The 23,719-nt window shown below is 41.3% G+C and overlaps 1 protein-coding gene across 2 annotated transcripts in view; it reads left to right on the forward strand.

The window, feature by feature from the left end:
• The first annotated feature begins 6,856 nt into the window (after positions 1 to 6,856).
• The window catches only part of SLCO5A1 (solute carrier organic anion transporter family member 5A1), a 108,010-nt gene continuing 91,147 nt past the window's right edge, over positions 6,857 to 23,719 (forward strand). For both annotated transcript variants that reach the window (XM_063451337.1, XM_063451338.1), the window contains exons 1-2: positions 6,857 to 7,051; positions 12,468 to 13,905. In XM_063451337.1, coding sequence (XP_063307407.1) covers positions 12,936 to 13,905 — 970 coding nt within the window. In that variant the 5' untranslated portion in view covers positions 6,857 to 7,051; positions 12,468 to 12,935. The remainder of the gene's footprint in view (positions 7,052 to 12,467; positions 13,906 to 23,719) is intronic.

Here is a 23,719-nt window from a genome sequence, read left to right on the forward strand (position 1 = left end):
ATCAGGGACAGAGCCAGCACCAGCAGACTGGAATAAAGGTAAGATTTTACTATATTTAGGTGGGTAAGAAGAGGCAGCGGTGCTAGATAGTGTTATTAAACAATAGGGTCAGGAATACATGTTTGTGTTCCTGACCTTATAGTGTTTCTTTACGCTTAAGAGTATCTCTTTATTTTAATAGAAAACCTTATGGAAAAAATACACAATAAAAACACACACATAATTAAAGACAAACATTTAACAAACACAAATTACCGGTATGCTAAATGTAAATATTATGCACAAGTTCACAAATACACATTATACACAGGCACATAGATATATACACACTACATGTACAGTAACATACACACAATTGTAAGAAATCTGGTTATTGTTTCTTGGAAATACTTGTAATTAGCATAGTAGATCAGATTTCATCTATTTGTAAGGTTATTCAGTGAATCGTGCTATGTCAGCAATTCACTTGGAAACTGTACATTTTAGGCACAAATAACTGAATTGGAATAATTCACCCAGTCAGATGTGCTTCCAGATAAGCTGCTATGGCATATAATGTAGAATTCCCTGATAAAGTCCTGAAAATAGCCTAGTGTTTCTGGTCCTATGCTAATATGTCTAAAATAGTGAGAGATAAGCCATAAAATATTTTGCGTTAAGGGTTAAAGAAAGCTAAGCAGATACTCCAATGGATGATGCTTATAAAAATTCAGGTTAGCTCTGATTTTACTGTAGAATACAATTTAGGCTAGTGTATGGTGAAAAAAATTGGTTTGGCCGCACCAGTTCATCCTAGAATAAAATTTAGTTTGGGTCGTCTGAATAACATCCATGTGATTTCCGAATATTATTCATGCAAAAATATTAAGAGAAATATTTGGACAAGCCAAAAGATGGGGGTGAAAAGGAGCCAATACAGCTGAATATTGCCTAGCCTAATGCTAATTATGAGTTGTCAAACATCACACAGCTACAAAAGAACCATCCTGAAAAGCTTTCACCTTGTTAATAGCTCTGTCGGTGACCATTAACTCAACGTGCCAATTGGTGACTGCCTGCTCTCCCAACCAATTTGCCACAATTTGTCTTACTGCTGGAAAAATATTTACCGAACTGTGAATGTCATCCATCACACATGTAGCATGAGAGGTTGCTAGCCCTGCTGTCCTACTGACCCACCCTACTGATTCTGCTCTGTGTCAGTGTGTATTAGGGATCCTTAGGATAGGTGTCAATCCATATCTGCCAAGTGACCCTATGTAGGGGGAACAGTCCCTATTCTGCTCTGTGTCAGTGTGTATCAGGGTCTCTGAGGACAGGTGTCCATCCATATCTGCCAAGTGACCCTATGTAGGGGGAACAGTCCCTATTCTTCTCTGTGTCAGTGTGTATCAGGGTCTCTGAGGACAGGTGTCAATCCATATCTGCCAAGTGACCCTATGTAGGGGGAACAGTCCCTATTCTGCTCTGTGTCAGTGTGTATCAGGGTCTCTGAGGACAGGTGTCCATCCATATCTGCCAAGTGACCCTATGTAGGGGGAACAGTCCCTATTCTGCTCTGTGTCAGTGTGTATCAGGGTCTCTGAGGACAGGTGTCAATCCATATCTGCCAAGTGACCCTATGTAGGGGGAACAGTCCCTATTCTGCTCTGTGTCAGTGTGTATCAGGGTCTCTGAGGACAGGTGTCCATCCATATCTGCCAAGTGACCCTATGTAGGGGGAACAGTCCCTATTCTGCTCTGTGTCAGTGTGTATCAGGGTCTCTGAGGACAGGTGTCAATCCATATCTGCCAAGTGACCTTATGTAGGGGGAACAGTCCCTATTCTGCTCTGTGTCAGTGTGTATCAGGGTCTCTGAGGACAGGTGTCAATCCATATCTGCCAAGTGACCCTATGTAGGGGGAACAGTCCCTATTCTGCTCTGTGTCAGGGTGTATCAGGGATCCTTAGGATAGGTGTCAATCCATATCTGCCAAGTGACCCTATGTAGGGGGAACAGTCCCTATTCTGCTCTGTGTCAGTGTGTATCAGGGTCCCTGAGGACAGGTGTCAATCCATATCTGCCAAGTGATCCTATGTAGTGGGAACAGCCCCTATTCTGCTCTGTGTCAGTGTGTATCAGGGTCCCTGAGGACAGGTGTCAATCCATATCTGCCAAGTGACCCTATGTAGGGGGAACAGTCTCTATTCTGATCTGTGTCAGTGTGTATCAGGGATCCTTAGTATAGGTGTCAATCCATATCTGCCAAGTGACCTTATGTAGGGGGAACAGTCCCTATTCTGCTCTGTGTCAGTGTGTATCAGGGTCTCTGAGGACAGGTGTCAATCTATATGTCAAGGTGTCAATATGTCATATGTCAGGTGTCAATCCATATCCATTGCGATTTAGGAATGTTAGGTGATTTATGCCCTTTATGGATTAAAACCAGACTCTGCATCAACTGTGTAATTTTCCATGGGAGTTTTGCCATGGATCCCCCTCCGGCATGCCACAGTCCAGGTGTTAGTCCCCTTGAAACAACTTTTCCATCACTATTGTGGCCAGAAAGAGTCCCTGTGGGCTTTAAAATTCGCCTGCCCATTGAAGTCTATGGCGGTTCGCCCAGTTCGCTGGTTTGCGAACGCTTGCGGAAGTTCGCGTTTGCGAACCGAAAATTTTATGTTCGTGACATCACTAGTGATAGTAGTGGAGGAGGTAGTGGTGGTGGCAGTAGTGCAGAATCGGATACAGTGCCAGTGGACTTGCTGTCTGCTCTAGTACTTCTTCACTCAGTAATACAGACTTGTTTGGCCTTTTTTGGGTGTTAAAGATAAGACAAATGGGAAAGTATAATTTATTTTACAGTTAATTGGTTTTACTCCACCAACACACTATTATTGGAGTGAGGGGGGTAAGAATGGTTTTTAGTTTAATTGGGGATCACTAACCACCCAGGGGAGGGGAGGTGTTAGACATCCAACTATTTGGGGTTTGGATAAAGGCATGTCCCCCACCATTATTTAATTAGAGCCCCCGCCAAGGACAGACTAGGAAAAAAAATTGTCCCTTGCATTTTTTAAATCAGAGTTGCTCAGTGAGAAGGAGGTGGGGTCAGACGGAAGAGGGCTGTAATGTCATCACCAATGTCGCCCCACAAAAATTCAGCCCCACCAGTAAATTATTTCATGTGCAATGCAGAATATTATAATTAAAGCAACACTCAAAGCAAGAACCATAACTACTACAGCACACTGTAGAGGATATGGTTGCAGAGGTGCCCTGGTTACTGCCAATGGTAGTTGTCAAATAATTTTAAATGGTTTGACTTCTTACCTGGGGTCCACCGAGTGCTGTTCCCCACCTCAACTACTTCCGATGCAGACCCGAAAACTCCTAAGCACTGCTAAGTTTAGCTCAGACAGACAGCTTCTAGCTCTCTGTCGGAAGTAATGGATGCAGGGAGTGGAACCCAGCGGACCGTAGATGAGAAGTGAAATTTTTTTAAAACAGTTTGTCTACATACAATAGGGATGCCAGAAAAATCCTGGCACTATAACCACTACAGAGTGTTCTTTTAAGTGGAGTAAATATTTCAACTTGTAAGTTTTTTGCATTGTACAACCTTTCAAAGTGATGGAGGTGTATTTGTGTAGTATCACAGTGTGTGATACAGTTTGCATGTAAGCAGGGCCGGCCCGTCTATAGTCTGCGGTGGAGCCAGGGCTCCAGGCGGCACTCTGACAGGGGCACCATTTTGCCCCCCTCGTCAGTGGCAGACTGTGGCAGGCTCTCTAATTAGGCGAGTGGCAGGCTCTCTAATTAGGCGAGTTAGGCAGTCGCCTAAGGCCTCTGGGCTGCCTAAGTCACCATAGGACAGGCAGACTGTGTCAGGTCCTCGGTCCCTCACCGAGGACCCGACACCAGTAGGGAGGCCCGGCGGTTTGCCAGTATGCCGCCGGATGTGAGGCCCCTCCAGTCTGCCCTGAGAGGCAGAGAGCCAGCACAGTCTGCAGCTTCGCCAGGTGTGAGCTGCAGACTGTGCAGTGTCTCGCTATCTCTGGCCAATCAGAGCATTGCCGCGGGTTGCCACGGCAACGCTCTGACTTCTGGATATCTGGATATCACACCCGGCGAAGCTGCAGACTGTGCTGGCTCTCTGCCTCTCAGGGCAGATTGGAAAGACAACCCACCTGACCACTAGGGAAAAAATAAAGGTATTTTTAAAATTACAATCCCCTCCTTCACTGTCACCCCACCCAACTGTGTCACCCCCTCCATCCCTCAGTCACTCTACCACCTGTCACCCCCTCCCTCCCTCAGTCTCTCTGCCACCCCTTCCCTCCCTCAGTCACTCTGCCACCCCTTCCCTCCCTCAGTCACTCTGCCACCTGTCACCCCCTCTTTCCTTCAGTGACTCTGCCATCCCCTCTCTTACTCCCTTACTGTGTCACCCCATCCCTCCCTCCCTCCCTTACTGTGTCACCCCATCCCTCCCTCAGTCACTCTACCACCTGTCACCCCCTCCCTTCCTCAGTCTCTCTGCCACCCCTTCCCTCCCTCAGTCACTCTACCACCTGTCGCCCCCTCCCTCAGTCTCTCTGCCACCCCTTCCTTCCCTCAGTCACTCTACCACCTGTCACCCCTCCCTCACTCTGCCACCCCCTCCCTCCCTCAGTCACTCTGCCACCTGTGTCTCCCCCTCCCTTCCTCAGTCACTCTGCCACCCACTCTGTCACCCCCTTACTCACTCTGCCACCTGTCACCCCCTCCCTTACTGTGTCAACCCCTCCCTCAGTCACTCTGCCACTTGTCACCACGTCCCTCCCTCAGTCACTCTGCCATCTGTCACCTCCTCAGTCACTCTGCCACCTGTCACCCCCTCCCTCACTGTGTCACCTTCTCCCTCCTGCATCCACTATACACACACACTGCATCCACTATATACACACACTCTGCAACCACTATACACACACACACCCTGCATCTGCTATCCACACACTGCATCCATTACAAAATATACACACGCTGCATCCACTATACAGACACACAATGCATTCACTACACACACTGCATGCAATCAACAGACACTGCAGCCACTGCATCCACTACACAAATACTCTACATCCACTGCATCCACTACACAAATACACACTCTACATTCACTGCATCCACTACACAAATACACACTCTACATTCACTGCATCCACTACACAAATACACACTCTACATTCACTGCATCCACTACACACACTGCATAACATAATGGGTGTGGGCGTTTTTTTGCTTGGTGTGGTTTTGTTGGGGGTGGGGGGCAGCATTTCATCCTTTGATCCAGGCAGCACAATGTCTTGGGCCGGCTCTGTATGTAAGGCAGTGTGGGATTTTTATGTGCTGCATGCATTTTAGCTCTACTGTTCTTTTCACTCTGCAACTAAATCCAGTCTGCTTTCCCATGATCCACTCTGCTCACTCAGTGATAGAATCTGCTTGCACTCCCATACTGTCTGCTCCCAGCTGCCATACAATCATACCAATTCAACGGACTCTGCTCCCTCTCCTACCACTCTGCACCAATAGCTCTTTAATGCTCACTGTCAAATGTAGCGGAGGCTGGGAGTGGCGCCTGGCAGGCTGGGAGTGGCACCTGGCAGACACGAGATAAAAATATAGTCAGGCCATTCTAAAACTGTATACAATATACAATGGGGTAGAGCGAGGGTACTCATGGCACTATAACTACTACATCAAGCTGTAGTGATCATGGTGCTTGAAGTGTTCCTTTTAGGCACATTTTACGAGACATACAAGAGAGTAAGGGGGATTGAGGTACATACAATAGTGTAAGGAGGGATTGAGAGACAAACAATGGGTGTAGGGGGGCACTGAGCTGTAGTATTGAGAGAAGCACAAGGGATTAAAGGGGGATAAGGAGAGATATATAAGGAAGTAAAGGAGGGGAAACACAAACAAAGGGGGGAAGAATGACACACAAAACAAAATTACAATTTTGCTGTGTCAACTGGCAATTTTACCCAGAGTGCCTAATGACACAGGTACACCTCTGGTGTATTTGGCAAATATGTATTTTTATATTTTAATTGTATCTGTGCTAGGGATGCAACATGTCCACAGCTTTATGTAAGGCACTAATACTTGCTCTCAATGGCAAGTGAGAAAAAACAAACAAACAAAAAAAACGACAGTATATTACTTTTTAGGAACCTATAAATGGATTTTAAATTGCATCCCTGGTGTGCTGTAAACAGAAATAAAACACAACATCCTACACACAGGTGTGAAAGTAATGTTTAGCATTAAACTATTCAAGCCAGAATATTTTTTTTAATAAAACTTGTTCCCCTCTCATTCCCTACCTTTCCCATGATGACCAGCTCTGCCAGTTTGGAGAGTAATAGGTTAACCATTCTAATTTTACATTCTCATTCAGTGTGGGCTGTCTCTGTAGCACATTTCTGGTTCTAAGCCTGTATGTAGCCTAGCTGAGCCCCATAGCTAATGCAGTTTATAAATCTTTGGTTTGGCAAGGCTAGCCATTATTGCCCTCAGACTCAGTCTAGCAGTGTATTGGTTCATACAACTGATTTAACTGGTTTAACAACCCTCCTTACTCTGAAGCAGAGAACACTGTGAACATTTAGGAACCTAGCTACTCAATTGTATCCATTCCATGCACATGATCCACCCAGGGGACCCCATTCTTCTCTCAGCCATGAGCACCACAGCATTGTGCAGGAGGAGCCTTGGATTATATGGGAGGGCGGTGAGAACAGACGGCCACTGAGAACGCGGCTCTCTGATTGGCTGGGGCCGCCTTCTATTGGCTATGTGCGCTTGCCCCCTGCCTGTCACTAGAACAGACTGCCTGCCAGAGGAGAGGGTGCATGGCAAGTGAAGGAGATCCCTCACCTACCGGGGTAATAACGGGACAAGGGAGACGGGGAAGCCACGGTCTGGCAGCCAGGACAGCCCCTCTTCACAGCAGGAGACTCCCTCACTAGCAGAATGAATGGTCCATAAACACCCACAGCCAACAGCAGACCTTGCACACTGTGAGTATACCCAGGGCTCTCACTTATGGCTTGTTCACCTTCACCCCTGGGTGCTGGGCAGCCCCAGATCCTAATGGGCTGGTGATAAGTGGCAGTGTGTCCCCTGTTCCTTTGTCACAGCTAGCTGCACTGGCAGTTTGGAGAATGAGGGGATGGAACAAAGGGGAATGCATAGGATGGGATTACAAAGAGCCTGGAACAAAGGGGGACAAGGAGGGATGCCCTAGTGCTGGCCATTCTATTGGGCACATTGCAATGAGGGTGCTTAATGCCCTGCTGTGTGTTTTTTTGCTGATGGGGAGTTAAAGAACAGATCAGATTTTACTGATCTATTGTCTCCTAAGCCCTTGCTAAAAGTATTTAAGCTATGTAACTCCTTCACTGCCAGTGGGTGTACATTCCAGGTTATCCTCAGCACAAAATAGAGCTAAATACAATTATAAATGCATCTCATTATGTAACTATATATTTAGCATCATATTTCATTTTAGATCATTAAAGTAAATTTTTTTTATCATATTAAATCTTTTTTTATATATATTTTTTCAATAAGGAGAATATCCAATTTTGCCTCATAACTGCATTTCCCAAAGATATAATTGCAAGGCTTTGTCACATTATAATTATCCTGTGTAACTATCCCATGTCCTTGCTCCCAATCCCCTTTGCTCCACCTGCCAAAATGTTTAATATGATACCTTAGAGTAGACTTTAATAAGCTGGGGGGAGACAGTCCAAAAATAAAGTAGTCGACTTTATTTTAAACCAGATACAAACCTCTTTGGTAGAAGGAGTTTTAAATCCATGCAGCATGTACAGACATTCTATTTTTTGTTACATCTCTCTTAAAACTACAGATAGATTTCAAATAACTTAGGATGTTCTGGCTTCCAATGTCCACTATGTACAGCTATTAATAGACAATATATCCAAATTTATAATCTTCCTTTCTGTTCCTTCACTATTAATAATGAGCAAGGTTTGGTGCATACAAGAGGTTTTCTATATTGTATGTATTCATCATCCTAGTCATTTAAATAAAAAGTAGACTAGAAAATGACCTGGTGTGACCCACACAATATCTGACATCATGTCATTTTTGGCAATAAAGCGGAGGTTGTGTTTTATAAGGACAAATTTAGAGAAAATTTGGAGCACGGTTCTACATTCGGAGCAATCAGCATAAACATTCCTTTGGTTTCTATGGTGATTGCACCATTTTTAAGATACTTTACAGAGAATTGCACCAATCACAATCCTCCTATCTGAAGCTGCAATTGGGGTCAATGCAAGAATATCCTATCTGCCTGCTTTGAAAATATGCTCTATCATGCAGACAACCTCTTAAGAACCAATAACAATCTATGCCGTCATAACAATCAGCTCTTTAAGGATTCCATTCCGAAGTGGAATGCCTCCAGGGCGTTAGAGTATTTCCAATGCTAGAAAAAGCGGATAAACTATGTAGGAATAACAATATTTGTAAGATGATGAATGAAAAATGTGAGATGTTGCCGTAACGGGTTAAGGAGCTGCCCAAGATCCCCATGGATCCTTTGATAAAAAAGCTACAGAACTTTCATTAATTTTTTTTTTATCAAAAACAGATATACAGAAATGGTTGCATCACTTCTGTCAGGGACGACCAACATTAGCAGTTTCATTTAGGTACCCCTAAACACGGTCAATCAGCCATGATTGTTCTAATTCCTTTACAATATGTCTTAATTGTTTTAGGATTTAATGTCCACATGGCTGTTACTTTACAGTCTGACGTGTTTTTGATTTAAAAAACTTCAGTGTCACTTGCAGTGACGAGCAAAGGTACATGGGAGTTGTAGTTCACAGTCAGTGGAATGCCCAGTCTTTGAGTTGCCCTGTTACAAATCACACTGTGGTGAAACACAAATTTTGGAGGATTAAAAGACATTTGCTAGTGTGGGTTTATCGAGTCACTCCAATATGACTTCCTGTACAAAACAAGGTCCTTCAGTAGAGGAATGCGCGCTGTAATGCACCCACACACAAAAAAAAGTGTAAAACTTAACATTTTAAGAAGCTTTAAATCATTGATATAAGATCTTTTTTTTTTATCCCAAAAAGTGTCCGTCTAATCATTTGCAACTTAAATTCATATAAATGATTTAGCTCATGTGTGAGCAGCAGCCATTGGTTTTTATGAAATAATAAGTGGTCAAATCCATATTTGACACCATTCATCCATTTATTGCATTAAACAATGACACATCTCGCCTCTCAGAAGCCAGCTTCATTCATTTCCAAACGCTGAACTGCAATATTCCCTCAGCCCTTGGCTCAACTTCCTACCACTCTGTACCTTGGTGTCCTGACCTCTGATGTCACCAAAGCAGTTGTATCATCCTAACTAATTTTATGTGTATTTCCACACATAATGGAGCACTCCAAACTAAAGCACTTGAGAGTGCAGAAGTGCTTTAGGGCTTAATGAAGTATCCCCCCAGCCTTATTTTATAAAAGTGCTTATTTTAAGAGAAATTGCTGGTGCAGTGCGGCGATTGTCACATATGCGCCCTGCTTCCCAATACTTCTCTGTGAGAAGCATTGAATTGACTGGGACATTGGCATTGCTGAGTGGGGGGCTTTGATGGCTGAATCCCCAAATGTGAGACTTGTTAGCTGTAGATCTCTACAGGTAGTGGACGGGGCCGGTGGATATTGTTTTTTTTCTCTCTAGTTTTTAATTCTACATCTGGCAGCTGTTTCTTAAAGCAGTTAGGTATTCAATGTAATCCAGCCATGCTACCCAACTAATAGAAGGGTGTACAGGGGTGTTATATCAGAAACCTGATGTTAAAAAAAAAAAAAGATCACTAGTATAGTGCTCTTCAAGAGTGCGAAGGGGGTTGTTGCCCACCCAGGTGATGGTAGAGAAGGGGGTGCCAGGTAACAGAGCTTTTCTGCACACCCCTCTATTAGTTCGGTAGAGTGGCAGGATCACATTACATACATGGCTGGGGTTATGCTTTCATTGAGATATCCCCAAGAGATGATCTCCAAGATGCGGAGTGGAGCTATAGCAAGGGATTCTCTGGCTTCAGAATTAGAAGTAAGTTACCTCTTCTTTTTTTTAGGGGAGCAGGGCTTTTAGGGGCCCTAAATCTATACAGTGTTCAAAACATTACAGTTTATAAATAAAGATAAAATGCAGGAGTGTTCCTTAATCACATGTACCTCTACAATATCTATTCACCTATTAAATATTAATAAACAAACTAATTTTAACACCTATCAAAATTAACCTCTTTCAACAGTATAACAAAAATAGACATCAAACGTTATACCAAATTTACAAAAGAAAATAGAAAATAAAGGTTAAATAAAGCAATAAAGCAAATATTTACATACAATGTATCACACGTTTTTGGGAAGTAACTTTGATGTTGCTAACTCTCAGAAAGTTATATAAATCTTGCTTAAAGCGACACTGTCACTGTCTGCGGGCTTTGCATAATTTGCATGACAATGACATCACTGCTGGTGGTCCGGTGGCCGGGTGGGGCAAGGAAAGTTGAAATTTACATACCTGAACCTGTCCCTTGTGGATGCCTTTTTACTTCCGGCCGGTCCTTGTCAGTGCCAGGAGCCGACGTAATTGTTTTACTCGCTTACGCACAAGAGTATAGCATTGAGAACTATGGACTATTGAGAACTATCCAGCGAGACCGTACCTCCAGGGATTCAGCTAATATCTCTGCAGCCATCACTGGTGACAGCTGGGAGATTCACACTTCTAGACAGTGGTAGCTCCGCCCAGTGTCTATAAATGTCAGGTATAGGAAAAATACGGAAATTCCAAAACAGTCAGTTGGAGTATTTCATGAAGATTTTATCTTTATAAAATACTATTTTTGCTGCTTTAACCCCTTAAGGACCAAACTTCTGGAATAAAAGGGAATCATGACATGTCACACATGTCATGTGTCCTTAAGGGGTTAAAGGGACACTTTAGTGTTAGGAATGCAGACATGTATTCCTCACGCTATAGGTTTAACCCCTTAAGGACCAAACTTCTGGAATAAAAGGGAATTATGACATGTCACACATGTCATGTGTCCTTAAGGGGTTAAAGGACCACTCTAGGCACCCAGACCACTTCAGCTTAATCAAGTGGTCTGGGTGCCAGGTCCAGCTAGGGTTAACCCATTTTTTTTTTATAAACATAGCAGTTTCAGAGAAACTGCTATGTTTATAAATGGGTTAATCCAGCCCTCAAATCCTCTAGTGGCTGTCTCACTGACAGCTGCTAGAGGCGCTTGCGTGATTCTCACTGTGAAAATCACAGTGAGAGCACGCAAGCGTCCATAGGAAAGCATTGATAATGCTTTCCTATGAGAGAGGCTGAATGCGCGCGCACCTCTTGCCGCGCGTGCGCATTCAGTCGAATGGGAGGAGAGGAGGAGGATCGGATGAGTTTTAACCCCTTTCCTCTCCCCAGAGCCTGGAGGGAGGGGGACCCTGAGGGTGGGGGCACCCTCAGGGCACTATAGTGCCAGGAAAACGAGTATGTTTTCCTGGCACTATAGTGGTCCTTTAACCTAACTATTCTAGCGTCCCCCTTCCTGGAAGACAGCCAATAGAGGTAAGTTAACCCTGCAATGTAAACATTGCCATATCTACTAAACAGAAATATTTTCATTGAGGTTAAGTGGTCTGTGGGCCTAAAGAGTCCCTTTAATTGTCGATCAAAGCCGTAGCCATAATTAGATGTTTTACAGTACCAATTCACAGGTAGCTATAATCCCAAAAGCAATAGTAAAGCTACAGCACAATATATGTATAAAGTTTAAAAAAAATTTTTTTTTATATATATATATATATATATTTCAAAGCATTGCATTCAGCAAGCAGGAACATACGTATCGAAACTCCAATATAAATTATTCCTGAAAAATGACCAAATAAGCAAATTACACAAACTAAAGTGTGATTTCGAAGTGAATTTAAAATTACAAGCCAAAATATCCCAACTGAAAGCTTGGCTTTTTAATACTGTGGATTTAAACATGATATTCTGTTTTAATTTGAAAATACACACTTTTTTGTGAAACCATATGTTTGTTAGATGTGAAATTGGGTAAAGCTGCTCTAAGTTTTGCATGTGTCCCATCTATACTACCAAAACTCTTAAAATGCTCACTACCTAACACTCTCAACGTTAAATGCAAAAACATCAAGTTAAAAATGTACAAATCTAGAAATATCTATTTACGTATTGTAGTTTCTAAAACGAGTCTCTGAAACATGCATTTAGGACAATGCTTAATACATTCCATTAAGCTGAACTCAGCACTTTGGATACTATTTACACATCTTTGACCAGGTTTTGCTGACAAAAGCAGCATTTGACTCTCTTTCCATGCTCTTCTGCTTACAGATAACAGCACTGAAGACATTTACTTGAGGCACTGAAACCAAAACAGCTGGTTTATGAGATGGATACTGGAAAGTAAATGTCAAAAATGGTGAAGATACAACAAGAGAAGACACGGCCTACTTTAAGCTGAGGTCTCATCAGTATTAATGGCACTTTTTTGTTAATTAGCATCTTGTCCGGATGGAAACGTCAAAGGGAGAACAACACGAGGACAGCAACCAGGCTGTTTTTGTGTTGAGTAGACGAACATTTGTTCTACAACCAGCTTTGTCCACAAAGAAATTTAGATGGACATCATAATACATATGGTTAAATATTTCTATAAAAATATTACTTATTCAGTCTCACTCATAGCAAAATGGAAAAATCCTAACAGGAAAAATGGAGTGGAATATGATATAGAGATTGACATTATTTCACATAGATCTTAATTACTGTATTAGTTTTAATAAAAAGGAATATTTGCACATGATGGCTTTGGATATTCAAAAATCCCAGGCTCTTAGTGTCACCTATCACTCTGATGGTAATTATCAGGAAGAGCTAGGAGAAAAGATGGATGGTTCCAGGTCTCAGAGTTTACCAGTCTTAAATGGTTTCTGTAAAACATCTTCTCAAGGAATTGCATCAAAAGTGGTGGACACAACACGTTCAACTGCAGTTTTGGCACAAACTAGTTTTCAAGGAGTACCTGATCTGAGAGATGGCCTGGCCAGAGACGTATCATATGAAAGTAATGCACTTTCCTCTAGAACAGTATTTTCTTTGAAAGCACCTAGCTTTAAAGGTAGTGGAAATCCTGAAAAGACAGAACCTAATAGAAGCACTAGCAACAGAAAAGGAGTGTCTCGGTCAACGACATTGTCTACAATAAGAAGTAGTAAAGTTTTTGGAATAGCACTGACCGACTCGCGATGTTTTCTGGTTTGTATGTGCTTATTGACATTCATTCAATCCTTGATGGTCTCTGGTTATTTGAGCAGTGTGATTACCACTATTGAAAGGAGGTATAGTTTGAAGAGTTCAGAATCTGGACTTTTGGTGAGTTGTTTTGACATTGGAAGCCTTTTGGTGGTGGTTTTTATCAGTTATTTTGGTGGACGAGGGCGGAGACCTCGATGGCTTGCTGTAGGAGGATTGTTCATTGCTGTTGGAGCTGCACTGTTTTCTTTACCTCATTTTATTTCGCCACCATATCAAATTCAAGAGTTGAACTCATCCATTGCAAATGAAGGGTTGTGCGTGGATAGCACCAATACGTCCAAAAATTCCTTAGATTCATGTCCAGGGGAATCAGGTGGGAAGGATCACTCCCTGTATGTTGCTTTATTCGTCTGTGCCCAAATTCTTATTGGCATGGGTTCCACACCTATCTACACTCTCGGACCGACCTACTTAGATGACAACGTCAAGAAGGAAAATGCATCACTCTATCTTGGTAAGAGAGGTCAAGAATATTTGGTTTATGTTGTCATTTCAGTATTAAAACCATTGCTTATGGCAGGGCTCAAAATTTCCAATCGCCTACTAGCCATTTGCATGTGCAAATTAAGCCCTACTAGGTAGAAATTCAACCCTGGTGAGTGTCCCATGGCCCCTAAAGACTTACATTGTTGAGTAACTTTAAAGTGACACTCAGTTGTCCAAATACAAAAGTATAAATAAATTACTATTTAGTAAATATACCACCAATGAAAACATGTAATAATTTAATTTCATATTTTTATTGAAGGTACATGTAAATACAGCTTGCAAAAGCTGTATATCTCTTCTCTGCAGCCTTTGTAAGCCATCCCCTTCTTCCCCAGCCCAGACTTTCTGTGACTGTCCAATCACAGACTTCCCAATGTAGCTCACTGAGAGGTCTTTGCAAGGCAGGTGCTCTCGTCAGTTGCCTGCCTCTTGAGGTTAGCTCCACTGAACTGAAGAAACCAGGAAGTAACAGGACTTGTCTGTTTGACATCTAGGAGGTGTAATAAGGTTAATTTATAAGTGTGCTTATTTCCATCTTAAATCTGCACTTTTGGAACAATGAAAAAACAAGGACAAACTCTTAACACATAAAGCACTTCAAAAAGCTAAATTGGTCCTTTAAGATCTTTCTAGTAGTTTAGGGTTTCCACAGAAATGTTACTGACGTTTACTGTAGCTCCTCCTGGTAAATATTACTAACAGTTAAGCATCTTGCATTCTTGTTCTTAAGTCTTCTGGATGCACGGTGTAAAAGTGTTTTTATAATGTTTATGATTTTTTTTAACTCATGTTTTTTTGGTAATACATATTATAAGATTGTGTGCCTCCTCTTTCCTTTTGTGTATAAAACCTGTCCATTAAAGGAACCCAGACCCCTAAAGCACTTTATTTTACTGTGAAAGTATGTGAGAAGTGTTGGTCGCCTTTTTTTCATTTTACAAAAAGTTCAGATTTTAATATAAATTTGCACTTCTATAAATGAACAATGTCACACGACCCTAGCTACCAATCAGACAACCGCTCCTGTTACTTCCTGGTTTGGTTTGCTCAGTGGAGCTAAACTCAACAGGCAGGCAATTGCTCCGAGCACCTTCTCAAGACTTCTCATTGAGCTGCATTGGGTAGACTGTGAGTTGAAGACAAAGAAAATCTGGGCTGGTTTAGAAGGAGAGAACTTGCAAAGGCTGCAGACCAGGGCTATTTTTTTTTTTACTTATACCCCCAATTAAAATAATACACAATTAAATGCAGGCGTGTTTTCATTGGGCTATATCTGCAAAATAGTGATTTTGTTATTATTTATTTATTTTGGGCAGTGGAGTGTCCCTTTAAGCATAAGCACAAACTGTTAGGGTAATACAATAAAGATAGAAATACTGAGAATTCAAAGTGAACTGAAAGTTTGAATTTCTAAGTTAAAACAAAACAGCCAAACTAAAAACAGAATGTTCTCCATTTTGGTTATTTTAGCTAAACTTTTGAAATTCCTATTGAATTCCCAACAATTCTTACTTACCTAAGTTAATAGCCCTGTACTATTTTTAAAGAGCAACTACAGTGAAATAATAATTTTACTATACTTTGTAGCACATATTTATTTCTTTTAAACTAATTATTGCTAAAGATATTTATTTTATCATCATAGTTCCCCTTAAAAATGCAACCCACTCCGATTTTATTTTTTTTGTTTGTGTTCTTGTTTCGTTCTGTACAGTTTTTTTGGAAACCTCTTCTAAATTCCTAGGTTTGAAACCACAGTTTCTACAAAATGATAATTCATACGCAGTTCATTGTTGCACTTTACAACTAGGATAGGCATGTGCCTAAAGGGACTGTAGCAAAGCCATCTCAACAAATGTGTTCCTTACTGACTTCCATAAAAACACCGGCATTATTTGAAAAAAAAAAAAAAAATTAATATTTGTCAGATTTGTTTAGGGTTTTTTGATTTTTAGAGAATATCTGTGTTATTCCACAAATAATAAATTTAAAGGAATATTTTTTTTTAAAATATGAACATCCATGTGCATTATGTACACCCAGCAGCAATCCTTTTATTCTACTGCATGGGGTTAATCTTTTGACATTGTAATGTTCCTTTATCAGTATGTTGAATGGTGTGTCTGACATGGGCTGTCAGGCCACTTTGACAGTGCTTTATAGAGTGATGGATCAGTAGCATGGATTTCTGTATAGTACCCAGCTCTTCAGATATATTCCCAATTATATCACAACTGACCTTGATTCCTTTCCCAGAACGTTGGCGGCCTTTTCGACCCCAATGGCATGCAAAATTATTTGTATCAGAAATGTATGATCATATCAGTGGTTCCCCATATGCATTTTTCAGCAAAAAAAAAAATCTTATTATTTTAAATGCACACAGTCACGGAACTCCAAAATTGAGACTAAAATGGGCAGATTGGATAAACTCTTCAAATGTATTTCAGATCTTATTTTGGCCTCTGGTCTCCTGGGTCAAATTACAATAATACTTCTATTAATAATTCAAATAATTAATTCCTATCAGTGTTGAAATTAACAGTTATTCCATAAATCTGTATACTATGCGTCCTTTCAAGCCCTGTTTATATATCATACACTTTGGATGTCTGCTCTTGTTTACAAAGAGCCAGTAAAAGTAGATGTGTCTGTGAGTGTGCATTGAGCAAGGTTTATTGTTAGTATTGCATCATGAATAAATCAAGCTGTGGTCCTTTATATGAGGATGGATCAAATTGTATAAGGAAATACAAAATATCTATACAATCTGCCCAGGTTTTGCCTGTATCCCTATACGATGAGAACTGGTAAATGCCTAGATCTTGAATCATTTGCGTTTCTTGGTGTCTGGGTTGAGGCCCATTGATGACGATATCGACCGTTATTCTCTGGATCTAGAAAGAAACTAGCTGTACTTTAGTGATGATGCCTATGAGATTAAAAAGTGGCTCTTAAGATTGTTTTTAATCTCTGCTTTTTAGCGGAGACAGGCCTAAAATTCTGAACATGGTCGGTGGGACTGGTCTGATAGGCACATGGAAAGGGAAACTGCTTCTTTGAGGACACAGCAGCGATGCCAGACCTTATCTATCCTATCATGCTTTTTTAAAATAAGGTTAAAAGGACACTATAGGCAGCCAGACCACGTTATCTCATCAAAGTAGTCTGAGTGCAGTGTCCCTATCCCCTTAATCCTGCAATTGAAAACATTGTAGTTTTAGAGAAACTGAAATGTTTACATTGCAGGGTTAAGATAGCCACTAAAGGCACATCCTGGCCTTTCACAGAGGGAGGTTAACTCTGTGACACGACACTGGACGTCCTCACATTTTGCATGAGGACGTTCAGCGTCTTGATTCAATGCTTTCCTTCATGGAAGGACTAATGCGCATGTGCCACTCGTGCGCATGCGCATTAGACCCCCTCCCTCATTTTTGACATAGGAGGAGGCGAAGAGCAATCTAGGGATCTGAGCATTGGAATCATGTAAATGTTAAAAGGGTTTTTAACCCTTTGTCTGCCAGGAGGGGCAGAAAGTTTTGTATTCCCAACACTATATTGTTCCTTTAATTTTGTACTTTTTTCTGTGTTTTCATGAAATTTAAATTTTAAAGCAAATATGCAAAAAAGAGTAGGTAAAATAAATCAAACACCTCGTGTGACCGTGTTGAATGAGTCAGGCTTGAACTTTGTTTAACCTCTAACAAATCCGGTAGCCTAGAAATCCAGAAGCCCAAGGGTATTAAGTCATGTGTCTTTGGTCACGCCAGGGTCTCATCTGTAAATACCCAGATCTACGCGCAAAACATCAACAGATTAGGCTCAATTTATAGTAATTAATCATTATCCTGATGGCTAGGATCAGAGGTAGGAAAACATGTGTACACCTGGCATGTATAGGCAAATTATTTGTTGATCTATCTCCATCACAGCCGTGAATTGTACAACGTAAAACAGCATCTAGGATTCATCAGTCCCTTTAATAAAAAAGTGATATTTATTTCTATATTATTAAATTATTAATATTATCTTCTATGTGAAGCGAATAAATATAAAATACCAAGAAGTGAACACAAACATAAAATAGGGTGAAGAGACATTTTCTTGTGAGCGTATGCAGTTAATTTTTTTTTAATAAAAACCTATAAAGGGATGATTTAAAAAAAAAACACGAGTACTTAAAATTACACACTGCGAATTAATGGAATAGTGCACTTGTGTGTTTTTCCTTCTCCAGGAGTTCTTTTTGTGACAAAACCCATTTGTCTTCATTTTTCTTAGATATCTTATTTTTCTGGGGTTATAGCACTGTATGGATCACTGGGATCAATGCAGTAAGTGGCGCAAGTTCTGTAATAAAGTTAAGAATTATGGCTGCAATTCAATGGAGTATATTTGGAATGCTCAGAATATCTGTTCACATTTTTTAGTATTCCTAAAGCTTAAGTATTCCCCTACATCGGTGTCCACCCATAAGACACCTACGTAGGTCTCCGTGGAGCCGCTCCGCGTCCTTTGTTGAAATCATCAGTCTTAATGCTCTCAGTCAATCCAATGCTTCCTCATAGGAAAGCATTGGCAGGCAAGTGCGCATGAGTGGCAAAAAGCCACGCTGCGCCAATCAACTCTCTAGAGAGTTATTTGAGCTATAGCCGAGTTTAACTCAATTATTACTGCCAAAGCGACTCTAGTTGCTGTCGGGAAGACAGCCACTAGAGCAGGGGTAGGCAACCTTTTAGCAGCACTGTGCCGAAATCGAATTGTGATGTCCTGTAGCGTGCCGGTATTCCGCTTGTGTTATTTATACTACAGTTACTTTGTATCATTGTATTTGTGCGTATATGAGCCATTATATTGTATATATTCAGTTTGTGGTATCGTGTATATGTGTGAATTTGAACTGTGTATGGGGGCTGCTTGTGGAATTGTGTGTGTCGGGGGGACATGTCACATTGTGTGTTCGGTGTGTGTATGTGTCGGACTGCTTGTGATATTGCATGTGAGAGGCTGCATGTGTGGTTTTGTGCGTGTATTTGGATTGTTTGTGGTGTTACGTTTGTGCAGATTGTGTATGTGTGCTGTTCGTATTACTTATATGATGGGAGGGTTATTCTGAAGCTCTGTGTATATCTAGCAGTGTGGGTGGCTTCCCTTGGTTCCGGGGGGGGGTTGGGGGAGGGGGCAGGCTGGCTAGGTGCAGGTCAAGGACAGGAGCTGCAACAGCAGCTGTGGACTGCTCTACTCCAGTGTGGATTCCCATTCACAAGTTGAGTATTGTCCTTCACCACCTTTTCGTATTAGCAGATATGTGAAGTTTCACTGGGACCCCTGATAGGCCAGAGCCTGTTTGGCTCTTGTAGTCTTGAGTGCCGTGCAAAGACACCTCAAGTGCCGTGCATGGCACACATGCCATAGGTTGCCTACCCCTGCACTAGAGGAATGTTAGAACTGCGAGAAAAACATTGCCATTCCTGTAAAACAGCAATATTTTCAGCTGTGGGTTAAAGGCATTTAAGGCATGGCTCCCTTAAATGGAGTGATACGTATAAAGTCTTGTTAAATGCTTTAAAAGTACAATGTTAGAACAAAACTGCTGTGCCCTAAACATATTGAATTGGATATTTGCAGATAGCGTTGCTATTTGTGGATAAAAAAATAAAATAAACATGTTCTTTGCAGTTCAAACCGGTAATTAGCTCCTTATAATACTTTGTAACAGAGGCCCTCCATTCTTTACCTATTACAAGGTATTGTGGTCAGAGCCTGTAGTCTAAGTATTTCCAATTATTGTTAAATTGTTATAAAAGGGTTTGAAAATTACAAATTGAGGAGAATTCTCTGGCACTCTAAGCCTGCATCCTCTGCGCGGGACATCATAATGAGGAAGTGTTGTACTTCATTAGACTAAAATATTTGCACATTTAAAATTAACTGAGGAATCACTGTTGACCCATTCACCCCTGCTAAGTTGACAAGGATGCCGGTTTCAGTTCAGCCATGTTGAACGTGTTAATGCTGTATAGATAATGTAAACAATAACGAGCAGTTGAATCTCCCATTGTGATGCCTCCGACCGAGAGAATGAGCTTAGTGCGCTGGGGAATCCTTTGTTTGTTGTCAAATTGCTTTGAATCTGGTTTGGCAGAACTGAAGGGACTTCAGCTGTAACCTCCTAGCACCATAATCACTACAATAAGCTGTAGTACTTATGGAGTCATTATAATTCTTTCCCTATAGCCCAACCCCCTTTTTGGTTCCTCCTGTTAGTGTGATCCTGATGGACAGCTGACGGTGGAACACATATTAACAGATGCTCACTCCTGAAGCTGTTACGAGTATGCCTTTAACCTTGCAGACACAGGGATACATGCAAAATATGAATCCAAAGGGTTCTGATTATTTGTCATAAAGCTACAACCATCAATAAAAGCCCTTATATAAAAACAATGGTGGGTGATATTAACACAGGGCTTGACAAATTTGCTTTGAATCTAGGAGCCAGGATTTTTTCAATCTTACCAAGCTTTATTTTTAACAACAAAAATACTTGTTAAAATTATACTAGTGTCACCAGGACCACTACAGCTTAATGTAGTTATCCTGGTGTCCATAGCTTGTCCCTACAAGCTTTTTCAATGTAAAGACTGCCTTTCCAGAGAAAAAGCAGTGTTTACAATGCTGCCTAGTGACACCTCTAGATGCAGTCACAAAGATGGCCACTAAAGTGCTTCCTATCTGAGGGCTGTACAGTGTGCAGCACCTACATTCTACGTCTCCACACTCTGCATGGAGGCGCCAAATGCTCCCAATAGAGATGCATTGATTCAGTGCATCTCTATGAGAAGATGCTGATTGGCATAGAGTTTTGTGACGCATGTGCAATAGCTTCCCTATACTTTCCTATGAGAAAACATTGGATTGGCTACAGTGGAGTCGGGCAGCCGGATGTGCGTCCAGTAGGCAGGCAGCGAGGTAGCTGTGATAATTACAAATAGAGATGCTCTAAATGGTTAAAAATAGCCCCTGGATACATAATCAGTTTAGCCAAGTAGTGACATGGCTCAGCCAAGTATTAAAGGGACACTATAGTCACCATAACAACTTAAGCTTAATAAAACAGTTTTGGTGTATTGATCATGCCCTTGCAGTCTCAATGCTCAATTATCTGCCATTTAGGAGTTAAATCCCTTTGTTTATTAACCCTAGTCACACCTCCCTGCATGTGACTTGCATAGCGTTCCTAAACACTTACTCTAAAGAGTCATCTAATGTGTATCCTTCCCATATTGCAAGTTCTATTTAATTTAGATTTTCTTATCCCCTGCTATATTATCGGTAATAGCTTGCTAGACCCTGAAAGAATCTCTTGTACGTGATTACATTTAAATTTACAGAGCAAGAGATACAATTGTTTAAAGGGACACTATAGTCATCAGAACAACTACAGCTTAATGTAGTTGTTCTGGTGAGTATAATAGTTCCCTTCAGGCTTTTTTCATGCAAACACTGCCTGTTCAGAGAAAATGCAGTGTTTACATTGCCTCTAGGGACACCTCCAAGTGGCCACTTCTTAGATGGCCACTGGAGGTGCTTCCTGGGTCAGTGCTGCCGAAAAAGCAGCCCTCCTCTATGAGGAGGTCCTGATTGGGCAAAACGGCATTTGCCCCCCCTGCCGATTTTAGCCAATGCAATGCTTTCCCTATGATGATGTCACAAAGAAGGCGGAGCTGTGCAGTGCTGTAAATAAGGTGAGTTTTAAACTTTTATAGGGGTGGGGGAAAGGGGGGGCAAGCAACCTAAATTGTGGATTAAACACTATAGGGTCAGGAATACATGTTTGCGTCCCTAACCCTATAGTGTTCCTTTAAGGTAAATTACATCTGTTTGAAAGTGAAACCAGTTTTTTTTCCATGCAGGCTCTGTCAATCATAGCCAGGGGAGGTGTGGCTAGGGCTGCATAAACAGAAACAAAGTGATTTAACTCCTAAATGACAGTGAGCAGTGAAACTAGAGAGGCATGATCTATACACTAAAACTGCTTCATTAAAGGGACACTATAGTCACCAGAACAACTACAGCTTATTGAATTTGTTCTGGTGAGTAGAATCATTACCTTCAGGCTTTTTGCTGTAAACACTGTCTTTTCAGAAAAAATGCAGTGTTTACATTACAGCCTAGTGATAACTCCACTGGCCACTCCTTAGATGTCTGTTAGAGATCCTTCCTGGGTCACGGCTGTCTAAAATGTATCCAAACATTCAGTGTCTCCTCCCTCTGCATGCAGACACTGAACTTTCCTCATAGAGATTAATTGATTCAATTCATCTCTATGAGGAGATGCTGATTGGCCAGGGCTGTGTTTGAATCATGCTGGCTCTGCCCCTGATCTGCCTCCTTGTCAGTCTCAGCCAATCCTATGGGGAAGCATTGTGATTGGATTAGGCTATTACTTCTGATGATGTCAGCAGACTGCTTGTTTTCCTGAGTCTAACAGCATGCAGAGTTACAGCTTCTTGCTTGAATACAGTAAGGTTTTGCTATATTTATGGAGGCATGAGGGGGGCCCAGAGGGGCTAGATGGTGGTTTTAACACTATAGTGTCAGGAATACATGTTTGTGTTCCTGACCCTATAGTGATCCTTTAAGTTAAAGTTGTTTTTGGTGACTATAGTGTTCCTTTAACCCACAAGTCCAGATAGTAGTCTTATTGCCATCCAGACTGTCCTTGTTTGCCAGAGGAACAGCACCTCCATCAGCCACCAAAGCACTTAAGATCTGTTGATACCCTACACGTCCTGCCATGTGAGTAACAAAGGAGCTTAAAGTGACACTCCAATACTGAAGCTGTCCCCTCTTGCTTATTTTAGAAAAGTGTCAATAAAACACCTTTTGAAGGGTGGGTGGTCCATTCTTCAACCAGTTAATTAATATCTACAGGTGTCTTTTGGAGCATCATAGCTGGCACGATGGTGCATTCTAAAAAAACTACATGATATGACATTGGCTTAATGATATTGAGAAAACCGAGATCTGTGTTATCAGATCCTCCCGGTCCTTCATTTTACACCATCTGAAAAGAACACAAAGAATCCAAAAATAAAAATAGGCTTACCTATTGATGAGTGCTGGCTATTGATGTGTGCGGGACATTTTCTTTTTGGATTCTTTATTCATTCTGGAACCAAAATCAATTTTTGCTCCTTCAAGTATTGTGTGTGTATATAACAACCAGGATATGTATATATCAGTAATTACTTAAATAACTCCTAAGTGTTCCCTATTTAGGACATGCCCCTCTTTTAGGAACTCCATATTGTTGGCGTGTCTGAGTCACAGTAATAATAGTCACAGTAACATGTTTTAACTGCAATATATGTGTTTAGAAATAAGTCTTGGTAAAAAAAGATATGCTGTGCTTGTTCTTAGTCACAGTTTAGTTACATAAATTGTCACCTAGAATTTCTAGGAACTTGTCTAGGAATTTGTTTTTTAAATATAGTCTTGCCTTTGAGGTAGGATCTAGAACAGGCATAGGCAACCTTCGGCACTCCAGATGTTTTGGACTACACCTCCCATGATGCTTTGCCAGCATTATGGGTGTAAGAGCATTACGGGGGATGTAGTCCACAACATCTGGAGTGCCGAAGGTTGCCTATCCCTGATCTAGAATAAGCAGACTAAGCTGAGCTGACAGTCACATGGAGGTGCTGGGATTGTCAAGCAAGCTAGATATCTTTTAAGGTGACAGGTCCACATTAATCATACAGGTAAATTCT

Source organism: Pelobates fuscus, chromosome 4 (genome assembly GCF_036172605.1).
Source record: "Pelobates fuscus isolate aPelFus1 chromosome 4, aPelFus1.pri, whole genome shotgun sequence".
Lineage (NCBI taxonomy): Eukaryota > Metazoa > Chordata > Amphibia > Anura > Pelobatidae > Pelobates > Pelobates fuscus.